This window comes from Hyla sarda, chromosome 12 (assembly GCF_029499605.1).
Source record: "Hyla sarda isolate aHylSar1 chromosome 12, aHylSar1.hap1, whole genome shotgun sequence".
Classification (NCBI taxonomy): domain Eukaryota; kingdom Metazoa; phylum Chordata; class Amphibia; order Anura; family Hylidae; genus Hyla; species Hyla sarda.
This window is the reverse complement of record NC_079200.1, coordinates 7,834,240-7,855,169: the sequence shown is the minus strand read 5'-3', so window position 1 is coordinate 7,855,169 and position 20,930 is coordinate 7,834,240. Positions and strand designations below refer to the sequence as shown.

General features: G+C 45.1%; 1 protein-coding gene across 6 annotated transcripts in view; it reads left to right on the top strand.

The window, feature by feature from the left end:
• Nucleotides 1-20,930, top strand: part of ZNF385C (zinc finger protein 385C) — a 299,586-nt gene that overhangs the window by 243,147 nt on the left and 35,509 nt on the right. For all 6 annotated transcript variants that reach the window (XM_056548836.1, XM_056548837.1, XM_056548835.1 and 3 more), the window contains one exon: nucleotides 7,726-7,836. In XM_056548836.1, the coding sequence (XP_056404811.1) occupies nucleotides 7,726-7,836 (111 nt within the window). The remainder of the gene's footprint in view (nucleotides 1-7,725; nucleotides 7,837-20,930) is intronic.

The following is a 20,930-nucleotide window of genomic DNA, read 5'->3' as shown; positions in this document are numbered from 1 at the left end:
GGCCTTGTTAGAAATGAAAGCAGCGATCTGATTGGTTGCTATGGGCAACTGGTCAGCTTTTCCTCTGCACAGGTTTTGAGGAATCTCCCCTTCATGTGACTTATGACATATTGTCTCCGGCCGCATGGAATGCTGGGAAAGGTCAGAGACAACAGTAAAATAAAAAGACTTGGACTACAGCACTTCCGGGTGGGGGCCCTGTGCAGGGAAAAAGCTTTAGATTTTTAAGAAATTCCCCAAAATTTCCAATATTCTATCTTTACATTCTCATTATGGGGTATGGAGTGCAGAATGATGGGGGGAAAATTGTTACTCAGTCCCTAATCCTGATCATGTGTATATGATGTTTATGGGTCCAGCACCTATATTTCCCTCACAAATATCTTCTATCTGTTGCTCACTTCATTTTTCATCCTGTGCTTTGGAGGGGGCGTGTCCTCACTCTGCCTGACTCATCTTCCTCCCTGAGTCTGCTGTGCTGTGCTGGGTCTCTTCATCCAATCACTGCAGGCTTCTCTGTAACCCCCTCCTCTCTGTTTTCATGCTGCAGTCTGATAGGACAGGAGAGAGCACAGAGGAGTGCTAGTCCCGCCCTCACTTCCTGGACTTTGTCCCTGCCTGTGCATCAGCTGGGACAAAGATGACGCTGCAGCCGGACAGGATTATGTTCTGGATGCTATGGGGACCCCTAGTGGTCTTTTTTTTTTTTTACAAGCCATGATATATATACACATATATATATATATATATATATATATATATATATATATATATATGTATGTGTGTATATTGGAAATAATATTTTTATCAAGCATATTAGAAGGATTAATGTTTTGCTAAGGTTTGTGACATATAAGAAGATTTTAAATCCGCCAGCGCCAATTTAAAGGGGTACTCCGGTAAAAAAAAAAAAAAAATTTAATCAACTGGTGCCAAAAAGTTAAACAGATTTGTAAATGACTTCTATTTAAACATCTTAATCCTTCCAGTACTTATCAGCTGCTGTATGTTTCACAGGAAGTTGTAAAGTTCTTTCCGGTCTGACCACAGTGCTCTCTGCTGACACCTCTGTCCATGTCAGGAACTGTCCAGAGCAGGAACAAATCACCATATCAAACCTATCCTACTCTGGACGGTTCCTAAAATGGACAGAGGTGTCAGCAGAGAGCACTGTGGTCAGGCAGAAAGGAAATTCAAAAAGAAAAGAACTTCCTGTGGAGTATACAGCAGCTGATAAGTACTGGAAGGATTAAGATTTTTTTAATAGAAGTAATTTACAAATCTGTTTAACTTTCTGCCACCAGTTGATTTAAAAAATATATTTTTTCCAGTGGAGTGCCCCTTTAATGTTTATACAGACCAAAGTTTTGCTGCACACATTGGCTATTACCTGGTCCTATTTGACGATGGGTTTTCGGAGGTCGTATTTGATAGAAGTAAAGTCAATTTTGTTTTTGGGAGTCGCCGCACAGTATATATCTATACGCCCCTGGACGGAAATAATTCCTGGAGATAGAGTCTTCTGTTAAGAGAGAATCAAGTCTTTGTTAGGTGACTTTCCCCAATCTACTGTATAATGGCAGCATTGTCCCCGCGCCCGGCCTGAGGCTCAGCGAGATTATCTTATCTCCAGTGGGACTGTCAGCAGAGAGGCCGCGGTTTAAGGACGATCGTATTTCTTGGCGAAACTATTTAGCCAAGGAGACAGGTGCATCTGTCTTGGAAGGCACAAAGCTGGGAGGGCGAGAGGTGTTATCAGGGCCCAAAATCCCATTCAGAGAAGTGAGCGGCATGACAATGTGTGATGATTAATGGGCTGTCTGAGGCGCAACGTCTCCACCGCCATGTCCACCCGGGCGCCACGTAATGAGTCGCCCCGTGTTTGTGCGCAGACGTGCACGCAACACGCATAATACGCATTCGAATTTTATAGAATGAAGCAATATATATACAGTAACCCCCCCCCCCCCGACCTACGATGGCCCCGACATATGATAAAATCGACATACGATGCTTTTATATGTCGGGGCCATCGCATTAACTGCTATCCGACAGCGCAAAATGCTTAAGCTACTGTCGGATAGCAGTGTAATGTGCCCCAGCAGGTTCACTTACCTATTCCCGCTGCTCCGGGTCCACTTCGCGATCCTCCGGTGTCTTGCGCATCTTCTCCAGGGTCCGGGCCTCGCTTTCCGGCGTCGTTATTACGTCACTACGCACGCCGCGCCGCGCAGCAGCGTAATAACGTCACCAGAAAGCGAGGCCCGGACCCTGCAGAAGATGCGCAAGACACCGGAGCAGCGGGACAGCATCGGGAGCCCCTGGGACAGCATCGGGAGCCCCTGGGACAGCATCGGGAGCGGTGAGGACCTGGTGCGGAGCGGCGGGGACAGGTGAGTACAGCTTCCTATACTTTACATTGCACGGATCCCTCAACATACGATGGATTCGACAAACGATGGGTCGTTTGGAACGAATTACCATTGTATGTTGAGGGACCACTGTATATATATATATATATATATATATATATATATATATATATATATATACATATACATACAGTGGTCCCTCTCAACATACGATGGTAATCCGTTCCAAATGGACCATCGTTTGTTGAAACCATCGTATGTTGAGGGATCTGTGCAATGTAAAGAATAGGACAGTGGTCTACAACCTGTGGACCTCCAGATGTTGCAAAACTACAACACCCAGCATGCCCGGACAGCCAACGGCTGTCCGGGCATGCTGGGTGTTGTAGTTTTGCAACATCTGGAGGTCCGCAGGTTGAAGACCACTGTTAGAGGAAATTGTACTCACCTGTCCCCGCCGCTCCGGACCGTCACCGCTGCCCTGGATGTCGCCGTCCATCGCTGTCGCCGCGTCTCCGTGGTGTCCCCGACGCTCCGGCAAGGCCTCTGCTTCCCCAGCATCCTCGCTCTCCGTCGCCGCCATCACGTCGTTACGCACGCTGCTCCTATTGGATGACGGGACGGCGTGCGCAGCGACGCGATGACGAGGATGGAGAGCGCCGACGATGCAGGGGATCCCGAAGAGGACGCGCCGGAGCCCCGAGGACAGGTAAGTGATCATCAGCGGACCACACGGGGCACCGTAAATGGCTATCCGGTGGTAGGTGAAGCAGTCAGCGCTGCAGGATAGCCGTTTATGCGATGGCCCCGACATACAAAAGCATCGTATGTTGATGCTGCCTCTGAGAGACCATCGCATGTTGAAATGATCGTATGTCGGGGCCATCGTAGGTCGAGGGGTCACTGTATATATAAACTTATTTAAAGAAGCACTCTGAAAAAATATTTTGCTTATATAGTGCAGCATAGGCTATTATTAGAGAATAATGTAGAGGTGTTTGCGTATGCCTTGTGTTTACCTCTTTTTGCTTATGTAGCAGGCATGGGATAGGCTCCATTTTGGTTTACAAATCCACAATGATGTGGTTCTGTAATGCTGCCTACATTTCCTAGGAATCTTCTGGCTGAGAGTCAGGTGTTTGATCACTGCACCTGGTCATCCAGTTAGGCTGCTAGTGGAGTTTACACTGGTGAACTGATAGGACTCATTGCCACGAGGCGAAAGTGATTTGACCTATAATCACAATTGAGAGGTTTTGGGAAGATTTGATGTCTTTAAGCTGTGTTCAGTACAAAATCACCACTTTTACCATGATGTTGGAAAAATTACGGTGAAACAGAAAAACTGTAGCAAAAAATGCCTTGTGTGAACAGGAGAGGTATATAACTACTATATATCCTGATCTCATAGAAATAGCAGCAGTATACAGATAGAGCTGGAGGGGAGGTGTATAACTACTATATATCCTGATCTCATGGAAACAGCAGCAGTATACAGATAGAGCTGGAGGGGAGGTGTATAACTACTATATATCCTAATCCCATAGAGATAACAGGAGCAGTATACAGATAGAGCTGGAGGGGAGGTGTATAACTACTATATATACTTATAGTATAGACATAGCAGCAGTATACAGATAGAGCTGTAGGGAAGGTGTATAACTACTATATATCCTGATCTCATAGAGATAGCAGCAGTATACAGATAGAGCTAGAGGGGTGTTGTATAACTACTATATATCCTGATCCCATAGAGATAGCAGCAGTATACAGATAGAGCTGGAGGGGAGGGGTATAACTACTATATATTCTGATCCCTTAGAGATAGCAGCAGTATACAGGTAGAGCTAGAGGGGAGATGTATAACTACTATATATCCTGATCCCTTAGAGATAGCAGCAGCAGTATACAGATAGAGCTGGAGGTGAGGTGTATAACTACTATATATCCTGATCCCATAGAGATAGCAGCAGTATACAGATAGAGCTGGAGGGGAGGAGTATAACTACTATACAGTATATCCTAATCCCATAGAGATAGCAGCAGTATACAGATAGAGATGGAGGGGAGGTGTATAACTACTATATATCCTAATCCCATAGAGATAGCAGCAGTATACAGATAGAGATGGAGGGGAGGTATATAACTACTACATATCCTGATCCCATAGAGATAGCAGCAGCAGCAGCAGTATACAGATAGAGCTGGAGGGGATGTGTATAACTACCATATATCCTGATCCCATAGAGATAGCAGCAGTATACAGATAGAGCTGGTGGGGAGGTATATAACTACTACATATCCTGATCCCATAGAGATAGCAGCAGCAGCAGTATACAGATAGAGCTGGAGGAGATGTGTATAACTACCATATATCCTGATCCCATAGAGATAGTAGCAGTATACAGATAGAGCTGGAGGAGATGTGTATAACTACCATATATCCTGATCCCATAGAGATAGTAGCAGTATACAGATAGAGAATTAGGGGAGGTTTATAATTACTACGCTTCTCAAAAAAAACTAAAGGGAACACTAAGATAACACGTCCTAGATCTGAATGAACTAATCGTATGAAATCCTTTCGTCTTTACATAGTTGAATGCGCTGACAACAAAATCATCACAAAAATTATCAATGGAAATGAAATGTATGAACCCCTGGAGGTCTGGATATGGAGTCACTCAAAATCACAGTGGAAAATCCCACTACAGGCCGATCCAACTTTATGTAATGTCCTTAATACAAGTCCCAATGAGGCTCAGTAGTGTGTGTGGCCTCCACGTGCCCGTATGACCTCCCTACAATGCCTGGGCATGATCCTGATGAGGTGGGGGATGGTCTCCTGAGGGATGTCCTCCCAGACCTGGACTAAAGCATCCGCCAACTCCTGGACAGTCTGTGGTGGATGGAGGGAGACGTCCCAGATGTGCTCAATCGGATTCAGGGAAAAGGGCGGCCAGTCCATAGCATCAATGCCTTCCTCTTGTAGGAACTGCTGACACACTCCAGCCACATGAGGTCTAGCATTGTCTTGTATTAGGAGGAACCCAAGGCCAACCGCACCAGCATATGGTCTCACAAGGGGTCTGAGGATCTCATCTCGGTACCTAATGGCAGTCAGGCTACCTCTGGCAAGCACATGGAGGGCTGTGAGGCCCCCAAAGAAATGCCACCCCACACCATTACTAACCCACCGCCAAACCGGTCATGCTGGAGGATGTTACAGGCAGCAGAACATTCTCCACGGCGTCTCCAGACTCTGTCACGTCTGTCACATGTGCTCAGTGTGATCCTGCTTTTATCTGTGAAGAGCACAGGGCGCCAGTGGGGAATTTGCCAATCTTGGTGTTCTCTGGCAAATGCCAAACGTCCTGCACGGTGTTGGGCTGTAAGCACAACCCCCACCTGTGAATGTCGGGCCCTCATAGCACCCTCATGGAGTCTGTTTCTGACCGTTTGAGTGGACACATGCACATTTGTGTCCTGCTGGAGGTCATTTTGCAGGGCTCTGGCAGTGCTCCTCCTGCTCCTCCTTGTACAAAGGCAGAGGTAGCGGTCCTGCTGCTGGGTTGTTGCCCTCCTACAGCCTCCTCCATGTCTCCTGATGTACTGGCCTGTCTCCTGGTAGCGCCTCCATGCTCTGGACACTACGCTGACAGACACAGTAAACCTTCTTACCACAGCTCGCATTGATGGGCCATCCTGGATGAGCTGCACTACCTGAGCCACTTGTGTGGGTTGTAGACTCCGTCTCATGCTACCACTAGAGTGAAAGCACCGCCAGCATTCAAAAGTGACCAAAACATCAGCCAGGAAGCATAGGAACTGAGAAGTGGTCTGTGGTCACCACCTGCAGAGCCACTCCTTTATTGGGGGTGTCTTGATAATTGCCTATAATCTCCACGTGTTGTCTGTTCCATGTGAAATTGATTGTCAATCAGTGTTCTTCCTGAGTGGACAGTGGGATCTCACACAAGTGTCAGTGACTTGGAGTTACATGTGGTGTATATACCTCTCCTCTGTGATATGTAGAGTTCTCCTGTATATATAACATGGGGTTAAAACTGGAGATTTGGGGGAGATTCATAAAAACCTGTGCTGAGAAAAAGTCAACCAGTTGCCCATAGCAACCAATCAGATCGCTTCTTTCATTTTTGAAAAGGCCTCTGAAAAATGAAAGCAGCGATCTGATTGGTTGCTATGGGCAACTGGTTGACTTGTTCTCAGCACAGGATTTGCTGAATCTCCCATTATCCCCAGGTATTAGTGATGATGATGATGATGATGATATTGATATTGATGATGATGATATTGATGATGATGATATTGATGATGATGATGATATTGATGATGATGATATTGATGATGATGATATTGATGATGATGATATTGATGATGATGATATTGATGATATTGATGATGATGATGATGATATTGATGATGATGATATTGATGATGATGATGATGATATTGATGATGATGATGATGATATTGATGATGATATTGATATTGATGATGATGATATTGAGGATGATGATATTGATGATGATGATATTGATGATGATGATATTGATATTGATGATATTGATATTGATGATATTGATATTGATGATGATGATATTGATGATGATGATATTGATGATGATGATATTGATGATGATGATATTGATGATGATGATATTTATTGATGATATTGATGATGATGATATTGATGATGATGATATTGATGATGATGATGATATTGATGATGATGATATTGATGATGATGATATTGATGATGATGATATTGATGATGATGATATTGATGATATTGATGATGATGATGATGATATTGATGATGATGATATTGATGATGATGATGATGATATTGATGATGATGATGATGATATTGATGATGATATTGATATTGATGATGATGATATTGAGGATGATGATATTGATGATGATGATATTGATGATGATGATATTGATATTGATGATATTGATATTGATGATATTGATATTGATGATGATGATATTGATGATGATGATATTGATGATGATGATATTGATGATGATGATATTGATGATGATGATATTTATTGATGATATTTATTGATGATGATGATGATGATGATATTGATGATGATGATATTGATGATGATGATGATGATATTGATGATGATGATGATGATATTGATGATGATATTGATATTGATGATGATATTGATGATGATTGCGGCCATGACACTGGAGGGGAGGATAATTCCGAGATGTTTTTTCAGGGCGGGGCCTTTGGGTTCACGTCTTATAAGTAAATGTTTGGACTCCGTTAGATTCATTAACAAAGTGATTTCTTTCTCTTTCCCAGATGGACCCCGTGCAGAAGGCCGTCATCAACCATACGTTCGGGGGGCCGTCCCCTCCCAAGAGAAAACCTTTTATATCCTGCAATATTTGCCATCTCAGGTTTAACTCCCTGGTAAGACATATTATACCTTATACGAGGCAAAAATGTTATTATATATAAATATATATATATAATGGTCCCCAGCTACAATAATGGTCCCACAATAATGGTCCCACAATAATGGTCCCCAGCTACAATAATGGTCCCCAGCTACAATAATGGTCCCCAGCTACAATAATGGTCCCAGCTACAATAATGGTCCCAGCTACAATAATGGTCCCACAATAATGGTCCCACAATAATGGTCCCAGCTACAATAATGGTCCCAGCTACAATAATGGTCCCCAGCTACAATAATGGTCCCCAGCTACAATAATGGTCCCCAGCTACAATAATGGTCCCCAGCTACAATAATGGTCCCCAGCTACAATAATAGTCCCCAGCTACAATAATGGTCCCCAGCTACAATAATGGTCCCCAGCTACAATAATGGTCCCCAGCTACAATAATGGTCCCCAGCTACAATAATAGTCCCCAGCTACAATAATAGTCCCCAGCTACAATAATGGTCCCCAGCTACAATAATGGTCCCCAGCTACAATAATGGTCCTCAGCTACAATAATGGTCCCCAGCTACAATAATGGTCCCACAATAATGGTCCCCAGCTACAATAATGGTCCCCAGCTACAATAATGGTCCCCAGCTACAATAATGGTCCCCAGCTACAATAATGGTCCCCAGCTACAATAATGGTCCCCAGCTACAATAATGGTCCCCAGCTACAATAATGGTCCCCAGCTACAATAATGGTCCCCAGCTACAATAATGGTCCCCAGCTACAATAATGGTCCCCAGCTACAATAATGGTCCCCAGCTACAATAATGGTGCCCAGCTACAATAATGGTGCCCAGCTACAATAATGGTCCCCAGCTACAATAATAGTCCCCAGCTACAATAATGGTGCCCAGCTACAATAATGGTCCCTAGCTACAATAATGGTCCCCAGCTACAATAATGGTCCCCAGCTACAATAATGGTCCCCAGCTACAATAATAGTCCCCAGCTACAATAATAGTCCCCAGCTACAATAATGGTCCCCAGCTACAATAATAGTCCTCAGCTACAATAATGGTCCCCAGCTACAATAATGGTCCCCAGCTACAATAATAGTCCGCAGCTACAATAATGGTCCCCAGCTACAATAATGGTCCCCAGCTACAATAATGGTCCCCAGCTACAATAATGGTCCCCAGCTACAATAATGGTCCCACAATAATGGTCCCCAGCTACAATAATGGTCCCCAGCTACAATAATGGTCCCAGCTACAATAATGGTCCCCAGCTACAATAATGGTCCCAGCTACAATAATGGTCCCAGCTACAATAATGGTCCCCAGCTACAATAATGGTCCCCAGCTACAATAATAGTCCCCAGCTACAATAATGGTCCCCAGCTACAATAATGGTCCCCAGCTACAATAATGGTCCTCAGCTACAATAATGGTCCCCAGCTACAATAATGGTCCCACAATAATGGTCCCCAGCTACAATAATAGTCCCCAGCTACAATAATGGTCCCCAGCTACAATAATGGTCCCCAGCTACAATAATGGTCCCCAGCTACAATAATAGTCCCCAGCTACAATAATGGTCCCCAGCTACAATAATGGTCCCACAATAATGGTCCCCAGCTACAATAATGGTCCCCAGCTACAATAATAGTCCCCAGCTACAATAATGGTCCCCAGCTACAATAATAGTCCTCAGCTACAATAATGGTCCCCAGCTACAATAATGGTCCCCAGCTACAATAATAGTCCCCAGCTACAATAATGGTCCCCAGCTACAATAATGGTCCCCAGCTACAATAATGGTCCCCAGCTACAATAATGGTCCCACAATAATGGTCCCCAGCTACAATAATGGTCCCCAGCTACAATAATGGTCCCCAGCTACAATAATGGTCCCCAGCTACAATAATAGTCCCCAGCCACAATAATAGTCCCCAGCTACAATAATGGTCCCCAGCTACAATAATGGTCCCCAGCTACAATAATGGTCCCAGCTACAATAATGGTCCCACAATAATGGTCCCAGCTACAATAATGGTCCCAGCTACAATAATGGTCCCACAATAATGGTCCCACAATAATGGTCCCCAGCTACAATAATGGTCCCCAGCTACAATAATGGTCCCCAGCTACAATAATGGTCCCCAGCTACAATAATGGTCCCCAGCTACAATAATGGTCCCCAGCTACAATAATGGTCCCAAGCTACAATAATAGTCCCCAGCTACAATAATGGTCCCCAGCTACAATAATGGTCCCCAGCTACAATAATGGTCCCCAGCTACAATAATGGTCCCCAGCTACAATAATGGTCCCCAGCTACAATAATGGTCCTCAGCTACAATAATAGTCCTCAGCTACAATAATAGTCCCCAGCTACAATAATGGTCCCCAGCTACAATAATAGTCCTCAGCTACAATAATGGTCCTCAGCTACAATAATAGTCCCCAGCTACAATAATGGTCCCCAGCTACAATAATGGTCCCCAGCTACAATAATAGTCCCCAGCTACAATAATAGTCCTCAGCTACAATAATAGTCCCCAGCTACAATAATAGTCCCCAGCTACAATAATGGTCCCCAGCTACAATAATAGTCCTCAGCCACAATAATAGTCCCCATCTACAATAATGGTCCCCAGCTACAATAATGGTCCCCAGCTACAATAATGGTCCCCAGCTACAATAATGGTCCCCAGCTACAATAATGGTCCCCAGCTACAATAATGGTCCCCAGCTACAATAATAGTCCCCAGCTACAATAATGGTCCCCAGCTACAATAATGGTCCCCAGCTACAATAATGGTCCCCAGCTACAATAATGGTCCCCAGCTACAATAATGGTCCTCAGCTACAATAATGGTCCCACAATAATGGTCCCCAGCTACAATAATGGTCCCCAGCTACAATAATGGTCCCCAGCTACAATAATGGTCCCCAGCTACAATAATAGTCCCCAGCTACAATAATGGTCCCCAGCTACAATAATGGTCCCCAGCTACAATAATGGTCCCCAGCTACAATAATGGTCCCCAGCTACAATAATGGTCCCCAGCTACAATAATGGTCCCCAGCTACAATAATAGTCCCCAGCTACAATAATGGTCCCCAGCTACAATAATGGTCCCCAGCTACAATAATGGTCCCCAGCTACAATAATGGTCCCCAGCTACAATAATGGTCCCCAGCTACAATAATGGTCCCCAGCTACAATAATGGTCCCCAGCTACAATAATGGTCCCCAGCTACAATAATGGTCCCCAGCTACAATAATAGTCCCCAGCTACAATAATGGTCCCCAACTACAATAATGGTCCCCAGCTACAATAATGGTCCCCAGCTACAATAATAGTCCCCAGCTACAATAATAGTCCCACAATAATAGTCCCCAGCTACAATAATGGTCCCCAGCTACAATAATGGTCCCCAGCTACAATAATAGTCCCCAGCTACAATAATGGTCCCCAGCTACAATAATAGTCCCCAGCTACAATAATGGTCCCCAGCTACAATAATAGTCCCCAGCTACAATAATGGTCCCAAGCTACAATAATGGTCCCCAGCTACAATAATGGTCCCCAGCTACAATAATGGTCCCCAGCTACAATAATGGTCCCCAGCTACAATAATAGTCCCCAGCTACAATAATAGTCCCCAGCTACAATAATGGTCCCCAGCTACAATAATGGTCCCCAGCTACAATAATGGTCCCCAGCTACAATAATGGTCCCCAGCTACAATAATAGTCCCCAGCTACAATAATGGTCCCCAGCTACAATAATGGTCCCCAGCTACAATAATGGTCCCCAGCTACAATAATAGTCCCCAGCTACAATAATAGTCCCACAATAATAGTCCCCAGCTACAATAATGGTCCCCAGCTACAATAATGGTCCCCAGCTACAATAATAGTCCCCAGCTACAATAATGGTCCCCAGCTACAATAATAGTCCCCAGCTACAATAATGGTCCCCAGCTACAATAATGGTCCCCAGCTACAATAATAGTCCCCAGCTACAATAATAGTCCCCAGCTACAATAATGGTCCCCAGCTACAATAATGGTCCCCAGCTACAATAATGGTCCCCAGCTACAATAATGGTCCCCAGCTACAATAATAGTCCCCAGCTACAATAATAGTCCTCAGCTACAATAATGGTCCCACAATAATAGTCCCCAGCTACAATAATGGTCCCACAATAATAGTCCCCAGCTACAATAATGGTCCCCAGCTACAATAATGGTCCCCAGCTACAATAATAGTCCCCAGCTACAATAATAGTCCTCAGCTACAATAATGGTCCCACAATAATAGTCCCCAGCTACAATAATGGTCCCCAGCTACAATAATAGTCCCCAGCTACAATAATGGTCCCACAATTATAGTCCCCAGCTACAATAATAGTCCCCAGCTACAATAATGGTCCCCAGCTACAATAATGGTCCCCAGCTACAATAATGGTCCCTAGCTACAATAATGGTCCCCAGCTACAATAATGGTCCCACAATAATGGTCCCCAGCTACAATAATGGTCCCCAGCTACAATAATGGTCCCACAATAATAGTCCCCAGCTACAATAATGGTCCCACAATAATAGTCCCCAGCTACAATAATGGTCCCCAGCTACAATAATGGTCCCCAGCTACAATAATAGTCCCCAGCTACAATAATAGTCCTCAGCTACAATAATAGTCCCCAGCTACAATAATAGTCCCCAGCTACAATAATGGTCCCACAATAATAGTCCCCAGCTACAATAATGGTCCCACAATAATAGTCCCCAGCTACAATAATGGTCCCCAGCTACAATAATAGTCCCCAGCTACAATAATAGTCCTCAGCTACAATAATGGTCCCCAGCTACAATAATGGTCCCCAGCTACAATAATGGTCCCACAATAATAGTCCCCAGCTACAATAATGGTCCCCAGCTACAATAATGGTCCCACAATAATAGTCCCCAGCTACAATAATAGTCCCCAGCTACAATAATGGTCCCCAGCTACAATAATGGTCCCCAGCCACAATAATGGTCCCCAGCTACAATAATGGTCCCCAGCTACAATAATGGTCCCCAGCTATAATAATAGTCCCACAATAATAGTCCCCAGCTACAATAATGGTCCCCAGCTACAATAATGGTCCCCAGCTACAATAATGGTCCCACAGTAATGATCCCACAATAATAGTCCCCAGCTACAATAATGGTCCCCAGCTACAATAATGGTCCCCAGCTACAATAATAGTCCCCAGCTACAATAATGGTCCCCAGCTACAATAATGGTCCCACAATAATGGTCCCACAATAATAGTCCCCAGCTACAATAATGGTCCCACAATAATGGTCCCACAATAATAGTCCCCAGCTACAATAATGGTCCCCAGCTACAATAATGGTCCCCAGCTACAATAATAGTCCCACAATAATAGTCCCCAGCTACAATAATGGTCCCCAGCTACAATAATAGTCCCCAGCTACAATAATGGTCCCACAATAATGGTCCCCAGCTACAATAATGGTTCCCAGCTACAATAATGGTCCCCAGCTACAATAATAGTCCCCAGCTACAATAATAGTCCTCAGCTACAATAATAGTCCCCAGCTACAATAATAGTCCCCAGCTACAATAATAGTCCTCAGCTACAATAATAGTCCCCAGCTACAATAATAGTCCCCAGCTACAATAATGGTCCCCAGCTACAATAATAGTCCCCAGCTACAATAATGGTCCCCAGCTACAATAATGGTCCCCAGCTACAATAATGGTCCCACAATAATGGTCCCCAACTACAATAATGGTCCCCAGCTACAATAATGGTCCCCAGCTACAATAATGGTCCCCAGCTACAATAATGGTCCCCAGCTACAATAATGGTCCCCAGCTACAATAATGGTCCCCAGCTACAATAATGGTCCCCAGCTACAATAATGGTCCCCAGCTACAATAATAGTCCCACAATAATAGTCCCCAGCTACAATAATGGTCCCCAGCTACAATAATAGTCCCCAGCTACAATAATGGTCCCACAATAATGGTCCCCAGCTACAATAATGGTTCCCAGCTACAATAATGGTCCCCAGCTACAATAATAGTCCCCAGCTACAATAATAGTCCTCAGCTACAATAATAGTCCCCAGCTACAATAATAGTCCCCAGCTACAATAATAGTCCTCAGCCACAATAATAGTCCCCATCTACAATAATAGTCCCCAGCTACAATAATAGTCCCCAGCTACAATAATGGTCCCCAGCTACAATAATGGTCCCCAGCTACAATAATGGTCCCCAGCTACAATAATGGTCCCCAGCCACAATAATGGTCCCCAGCTACAATAATAGTCCCCAGCTACAATAATGGTCCCCAGCTACAATAATGGTCCCCAGCTACAATAATGGTCCCCAGCTACAATAATAGTCCTCAACTACAATAATAGTCCCCAGCTACAATAATGGTCCCCAGCTACAATAATGGTCCCCAGCTACAATAATAGTCCCCAGCTACAATAATGGTCCCCAGCTACAATAATGGTCCCCAGCTACAATAATAGTCCCCAGCTACAATAATGGTCCCCAGCTACAATAATGGTCCCCAGCTACAATAATAGTCCCCAGCTACAATAATGGTCCCCAGCTACAATAATGGTCCCCAGCTACAATAATAGTCCCCAGCTACAATAATAGTCCCCAGCTACAATAATGGTCCCCAGCTACAATAATAGTCCCCAGCTACAAGAATGGTCCCCAGCTACAATAATGGTCCCCAGCTACAATAATAGTCCCCAGCTACAATAATGGTCCCCAGCTACAATAATGGTCCCCAGCTACAATAATGGTCCCCAGCTCGCTCAGCCAACAGTGTACAGCAATATCTGAAAGCTATAGGTCAGGTGACCATTTTACTTTGTGATGCCGTACAGGTTTAGTAACATGAGGCCTTAAAGGGGTACTCCGCTGCTAGGCATCTTATCCTTTATCCAAAGGATAGGGGATAAGATGTCTGATTGCGGGGGTCCGCGCAGCACTGGGTTCTGGTGGCAGTGATCTTGACGTCACGCCACGCCCCCTCGTGATGTCATGCCACACCCCTTCCATGCATGTCTATGGGAGGGGGCGTGACGAACGTCACACCCCCTCCCATAGACATGCATGGAGGGTGCGTGTTGTGACATCATGAGGGGGCGTGGCTGTGGCATCACGATCATTTCTTTATTTATATAGCGCCCACATATTTAACCGCGCAGTACAGAGCTTGTCATCACTCAGATTGGGCCCTGTCCCCCTTAGGGCCCACCCCCTAAATTCATCAGTATGTTTTTGGATTGTGGGAGGAAACCAGAGAACCCGCAACCTACACAAACACAAGGGGAGAACGTGCAAACTCCTTGCAGATGTCGTCCTTGGTGGGATTTGAACCTAGGACCCCAGCGATCAATGACAACAGTGCTAACCTCTGACCTGGCTAAAACCCCTATAGAAACCACTAAAACATTCCACGTCTGAATGGCAGCCGCCGGCGTCTCATTGGGTCGTTAGTTATTATTTACGGTCATGGTTGTGACATATCTCTGCGCTTGTATCCAGAAGACGATCTGAGGTCAACTAACTGACTAAAATCTGAGCTTTACACTCCTTATCCTGGGAATAGGGGTGGAACAGGATTACTCTTAGCATTCATTGGCCAAGAGGTGGACATGTGACTAGGCAGTGACTATATACTGCTTTGTGCAATAGCCTTATGGGTAGGAAGAGTTAACGGGGTTGTCCTTTGAAAACTATCTTATGGGGTATAAGTATCTGATTGCTGGGGGTCCGACCGGTGCGACACCCCGCGATCTCCTGAACGGGACACGGCATGTGCTCCACTCATTTGTATGGAAGCACAGAAGCTTCCCGAGTACAGCACATCCAGGGCCGGCTATGCCTACAGGCAAAATAGGCAACCGCCTAGAGCGCACTCTTGATGGGGGCGCCGCTCTGAACACAGTAAAAAATTGAGCCAGCATCCGAAACAATCCGCCCATTCAGCAAAACCCCTGATTGATTACATGAGGAGGAGGTTTGTTACAGTGTGTCACCCCAGTAGTAAGGAGATTACATGAAGGGGAGGTTTGTTACAGTGTGTCACCCCAGTAGTAAGGAGATTACATGAAGAGGAGGTTTGTTACAGTGTGTCACCCCAGTAGTAAGGAGATTACATGAGGTGGAGGTTTGTTACAGTGTGTCACCCCAGTTGTAAGGAGATTACATGAGGTGGAGGTTTGTTACAGTGTGTCACCCCAGTAGTAAGGAGATTACATGAGGAGGAGGTTTGTTACAGTGTGTCGCCCCAGTAGTAAGGAGATTACATGAGGAGGAGGTTTGTTACAGTGTGTCGCCCCAGTAGTAAGGAGATTACATGAAGAGGAGGTTTGTTACAGTGTGTCACCCCAGTAGAAAGGAGATTACATGAAGAGGAGGTTTGTTACAGTGTGTCACCCCAGTAGTAAGGAGATTACATGAGGAGGAGGTTTGTTACAGTGTGTCGCCCCAATAGTAAGGAGATTACATGAGCAGGAGGTTTGGTACAGTATGTCGCCCCAGTAGTAAGGAGATTACATGAAGAGGAGGTTTGTTACAATGTGTCACCCCAGTAGTAAAGAGATTACATGAGGAGGAGGTTTGTTACAGTGTGTCACCCCAGTAGTAAGGAGATTACATGAGGAGGAGGTTTGTTACAGTGTGTCACCCCAGTAGTAAGGAGATTACATGAGGAGGAGGTTTGTTACAGTGTGTCACCCCAGTAGTAAGGAGATTACATGAGGAGGAGGTTTGTTACAGTGTGTCTCCCCAGTAGTAAGGAGATTACATGAGCAGGAGGTTTGTTACAGTGTGTCACCCCAATAGTAAGGTGATTGCATGGGGGGAGGTTTGTTACAGTGTGTCACCCCAGTAGTAAGGAGATTACATGAGGAGGAGGTTTGTTACAGTGTGTCGCCCCAATAGTAAGGAGATTACATGAGGAGGAGGTTTGGTACAGTGTGTTGCCCCAGTAGTAAGGAGATTACATGAAGAGGAGGTTTGTTACAGTGTGTCACCCCAGTAGTAAAGAGATTACATGAGGAGGAGGTTTGTTACAGTGTGTCACCCCAGTAGAAAGGAGATTACATGAAGGGGAGGTTTGTTACAGTGTGTCACCCCAGTAGTAAGGAGATTACATGAGGTGGAGGTTTGTTACAGTGTGTCACCCCAGTAGTAAGGAGATTACATGAGGAGGAGGTTTGTTACAGTGTGTCGCCCCAATAGTAAGGAGATTACATGAGGAGGAGGTTTGGTACAGTGTGTCGCCCCAGTAGTAAGGAGATTACATGAAGAGGAGGTTTGTTACAGTGTGTCACCCCAGTAGTAAAGAGATTACATGAGGAGGAGGTTTGTTACAGTGTGTCACCCCAGTAGTAAGGAGATTACATGAGGAGGAGGTTTGTTACAGTGTGTCACCCCAGTAGTAAGGAGATTACATGAGGAGGAGGTTTGTTACAGTGTGTCACCCCAGTAGTAAGGAGATTACATGAGGAGGAGGTTTGTTACAGTGTGTCTCCCCAGTAGTAAGGAGATTACATGAGCAGGAGGTTTGTTACAGTGTGTCACCCCAATAGTAAGGAGATTACATGAGGTGGAGGTTTGTTACAGTGTGTCACCCCAGTAGTAAGGAGATTACATGAGGAGGAGGTTTGTTACAGTGTGTCGCCCCAATAATAAGGAGATTACATGAGGAGGAGGTTTGGTACAGTGTGTCGCCCCAGTAGTAAGGAGATTACATGAAGAGGAGGTTTGTTACAGTGTGTCACCCCAGTAGTAAAGAGATTACATGAGGAGGAGGTTTGTTACAGTGTGTCACCCCAGTAGTAAGGAGATTACATGAGGAGGAGGTTTGTTACAGTGTGTCACCCCAGTAGTAAGGAGATTACATGAGGAGGAGGTTTGTTACAGTGTGTCACCCCAGTAGTAAGGAGATTACATGAGGAGGAGGTTTGTTACAGTGTGTCTCCCCAGTAGTAAGGAGATTACATGAGCAGGAGGTTTGTTACAGTGTGTCACCCCAATAGTAAGGTGATTGCATGGGGGGAGGTTTGTTACAGTGTGTCACCCCAGTAGTAAGGTGATTAAATGTGGAGGAGGTTTGTTACAGTGTGTCACCACAGTAGTAAGGTGATTACATGTGGAGGAGGTTTGTTACAGTGTGTCACCCCAGTAGTAAGGAGATTACATGAGGAGGAGGTCAGTTACAGTGTGTCACCCCAGTAGTAAGGAGATGACATGAGGAGGAGGTTTGTTACAGTGTGTCACCCCAGTAGTAAGGAGATTACTTGATGAGGGGGTTTGTTACAGTGTGTCACCCCAGTAGTAAGGAGATTACACGTGGAGGGGGTTTGTTACAGTGTGTCACCCCAGTAGTAAGGAGATTACACAAGGAGGGGGTTTGTTACAGTGTGTCACCCCAGTAGTAAGGAGATTACATGAGGAGGGGGTTTGTTACAGTGTGTCACCCCAGTAGTAAGGAGATTAAACGTAGAGGGGGTTTGTTACAGTGTGTCACCACAGTAGTAAGGAGATTACACAAGGAGGGGGTTTGTTACAGTGTGTCACCCCAGTAGTAAGGAGATTATATGAGGAGGAGGTTTGTTACAGTGTGTCACCCCAGTAGTAAGGAGATTACATGAGGAGGTGTGTTACAGTGTGTCACCCCAGTAGTAAGGAGATTACATGAGGAGGAGGTTTGTTACAGTGTGTCACCCCAGTAGTAAGGAGATTACATGAAGAGGAGGTTTGTTACAATGTGTCGCCCCAGTAGTAAGGAGATTACATGAGCAGGAGGTTTGTTACAGTGTGTCACCCCAGTAGTAAGGAGATTACATGAGGAGGAGGTTTGTTACAGCGTGTCACCCCAGTAGTAAGGAGATTACATGAGGAGGAGGTTTGTTACAGTGTGTCACCCCAGTAGTAAGGAGATTACATGAGGAGGAGGTTTGTGACAGTGTGTCTCCCCAGTAGTAAGGAGATTACATGAGCAGGAGGTTTGTTACAGTGTGTCACCCCAATAGTAAGGTGATTGCATGGGGGGAGGTTTGTTACAGTGTGTCACCCCAGTAGTAAGGTGATTACATGTGGAGGAGGTTTGTTACAGTGTGTCACCACAGTAGTAAGGTGATTACATGTGGAGGAGGTTTGTTACAGTGTGTCACCCCAGTAGTAAGGAGATTACATGAGGAGGAGGTCAGTTACAGTGTGTCACCCCAGTAGTAAGGAGATGACATGAGGAGGAGGTTTGTTACAGTGTGTCACCCCAGTAGTAAGGAGATTACTTGATGAGGGGGTTTGTTACAGTGTGTCACCCCAGTAGTAAGGAGATTACACGTGGAGGGGGTTTGTTACAGTGTGTCACCCCAGTAGTAAGGAGATTACACAAGGAGGGGGTTTGTTACAGTGTGTCACCCCAGTAGTAAGGAGATTACATGAGGAGGGGGTTTGTTACAGTGTGTCACCCCAGTAGTAAGGAGATTAAACGTAGAGGGGGTTTGTTACAGTGTGTCACCACAGTAGTAAGGAGATTACACAAGGAGGGGGTTTGTTACAGTGTGTCACCCCAGTAGTAAGGAGATTATATGAGGAGGAGGTTTGTTACAGTGTGTCACCCCAGTAGTAAGGAGATTACATGAGGAGGTGTGTTACAGTGTGTCACCCCAGTAGTAAGGAGATTACATGAGGAGGAGGTTTGTTACAATGTGTCGCCCCAGTAGTAAGGAGATTACATGAGCAGGAGGTTTGTTACAGTGTGTCACCCCAGTAGTAAAGAGATTACATGAGGAGGAGGTTTGTTACAGTGTGTCACCCCAGTAGTAAGGAGATTACATGAGGAGGAGGTTTGTTACAGTGTGTCACCCCAGTAGTAAGGAGATTACATGAGGAGGAGGTTTGTTACAGTGTGTCTCCCCAGTAGTAAGGAGATTACATGAGCAGGAGGTTTGTTACAGTGTGTCACCCCAATAGTAAGGTGATTGCATGGGGGGAGGTTTGTTACAGTGTGCCACCCCAGTAGTAAGGTGATTACATGTGGAGGAGGTTTGTTACAGTGTGTCACCACAGTAGTAAGGTGATTACTTGTGGAGGAGGTTTGTTACAGTGTGTCACCCCAGTAGTAAGGAGATTACATGAGGAGGAGGTCAGTTACAGTGTGTCACCCCAGTAGTAAGGAGATGACATGAGGAGGAGGTTTGTTACAGTGTGTCACCCCAGTAGTAAGGAGATTACTTGATGAGGGGGTTTGTTACAGTGTGTCACCCCAGTAGTAAGGAGATTACACGTGGAGGGGGTTTGTTACAGTGTGTCACCCCAGTAGTAAGGAGATTACACAAGGAGGGGGTTTGTTACAGTGTGTCACCCCAGTAGTAAGGAGATTACATGAGGAGGGGGTTTGTTACAGTGTGTCATCCCAGTAGTAAGGAGATTAAACGTAGAGGGGGTTTGTTACAGTGTGTCACCACAGTAGTAAGGAGATTACACAAGGAGGGGGTTTGTTACAGTGTGTCACCCCAGTAGTAAGGAGATTATATGAGGAGGAGGTTTGTTACAGTGTGTCACCCCAGTAGTAAGGAGATTACATGAGGAGGTGTGTTACAGTGTGTCACCCCAGTAGTAAGGAGATTACATGAGGAGGAGGTTTGTTACAGTGTGTCACCCCAGTAGTAAGGAGATTACATGAGGAGGAGGTTTGTTACAATGTGTCGCCCCAGTAGTAAGGAGATTACATGAGCAGGAGGTTTGTTACAGTGTGTCACCCCAGTAGTAAAGAGATTACATGAGGAGGAGGTTTGTTACAGTGTGTCACCCCAGTAGTAAGGAGATTACATAAGGAGGAGGTTTGTTACAGTGTGTCACCCCAGTAGTAAGGAGATTACATGAGCAGGAGGTTTGTTACAGTGTGTCTCCCCAGTAGTAAGGAGATTAAATGAGGAGGAGGTTTGTTACAGTCTGTCACCCTAGTAGTAAGGAGATTACATGAGGAGGAGGTTTGTTACAGTGTGTCACCCCAGTAGTAAGGAGATTACATGAGGA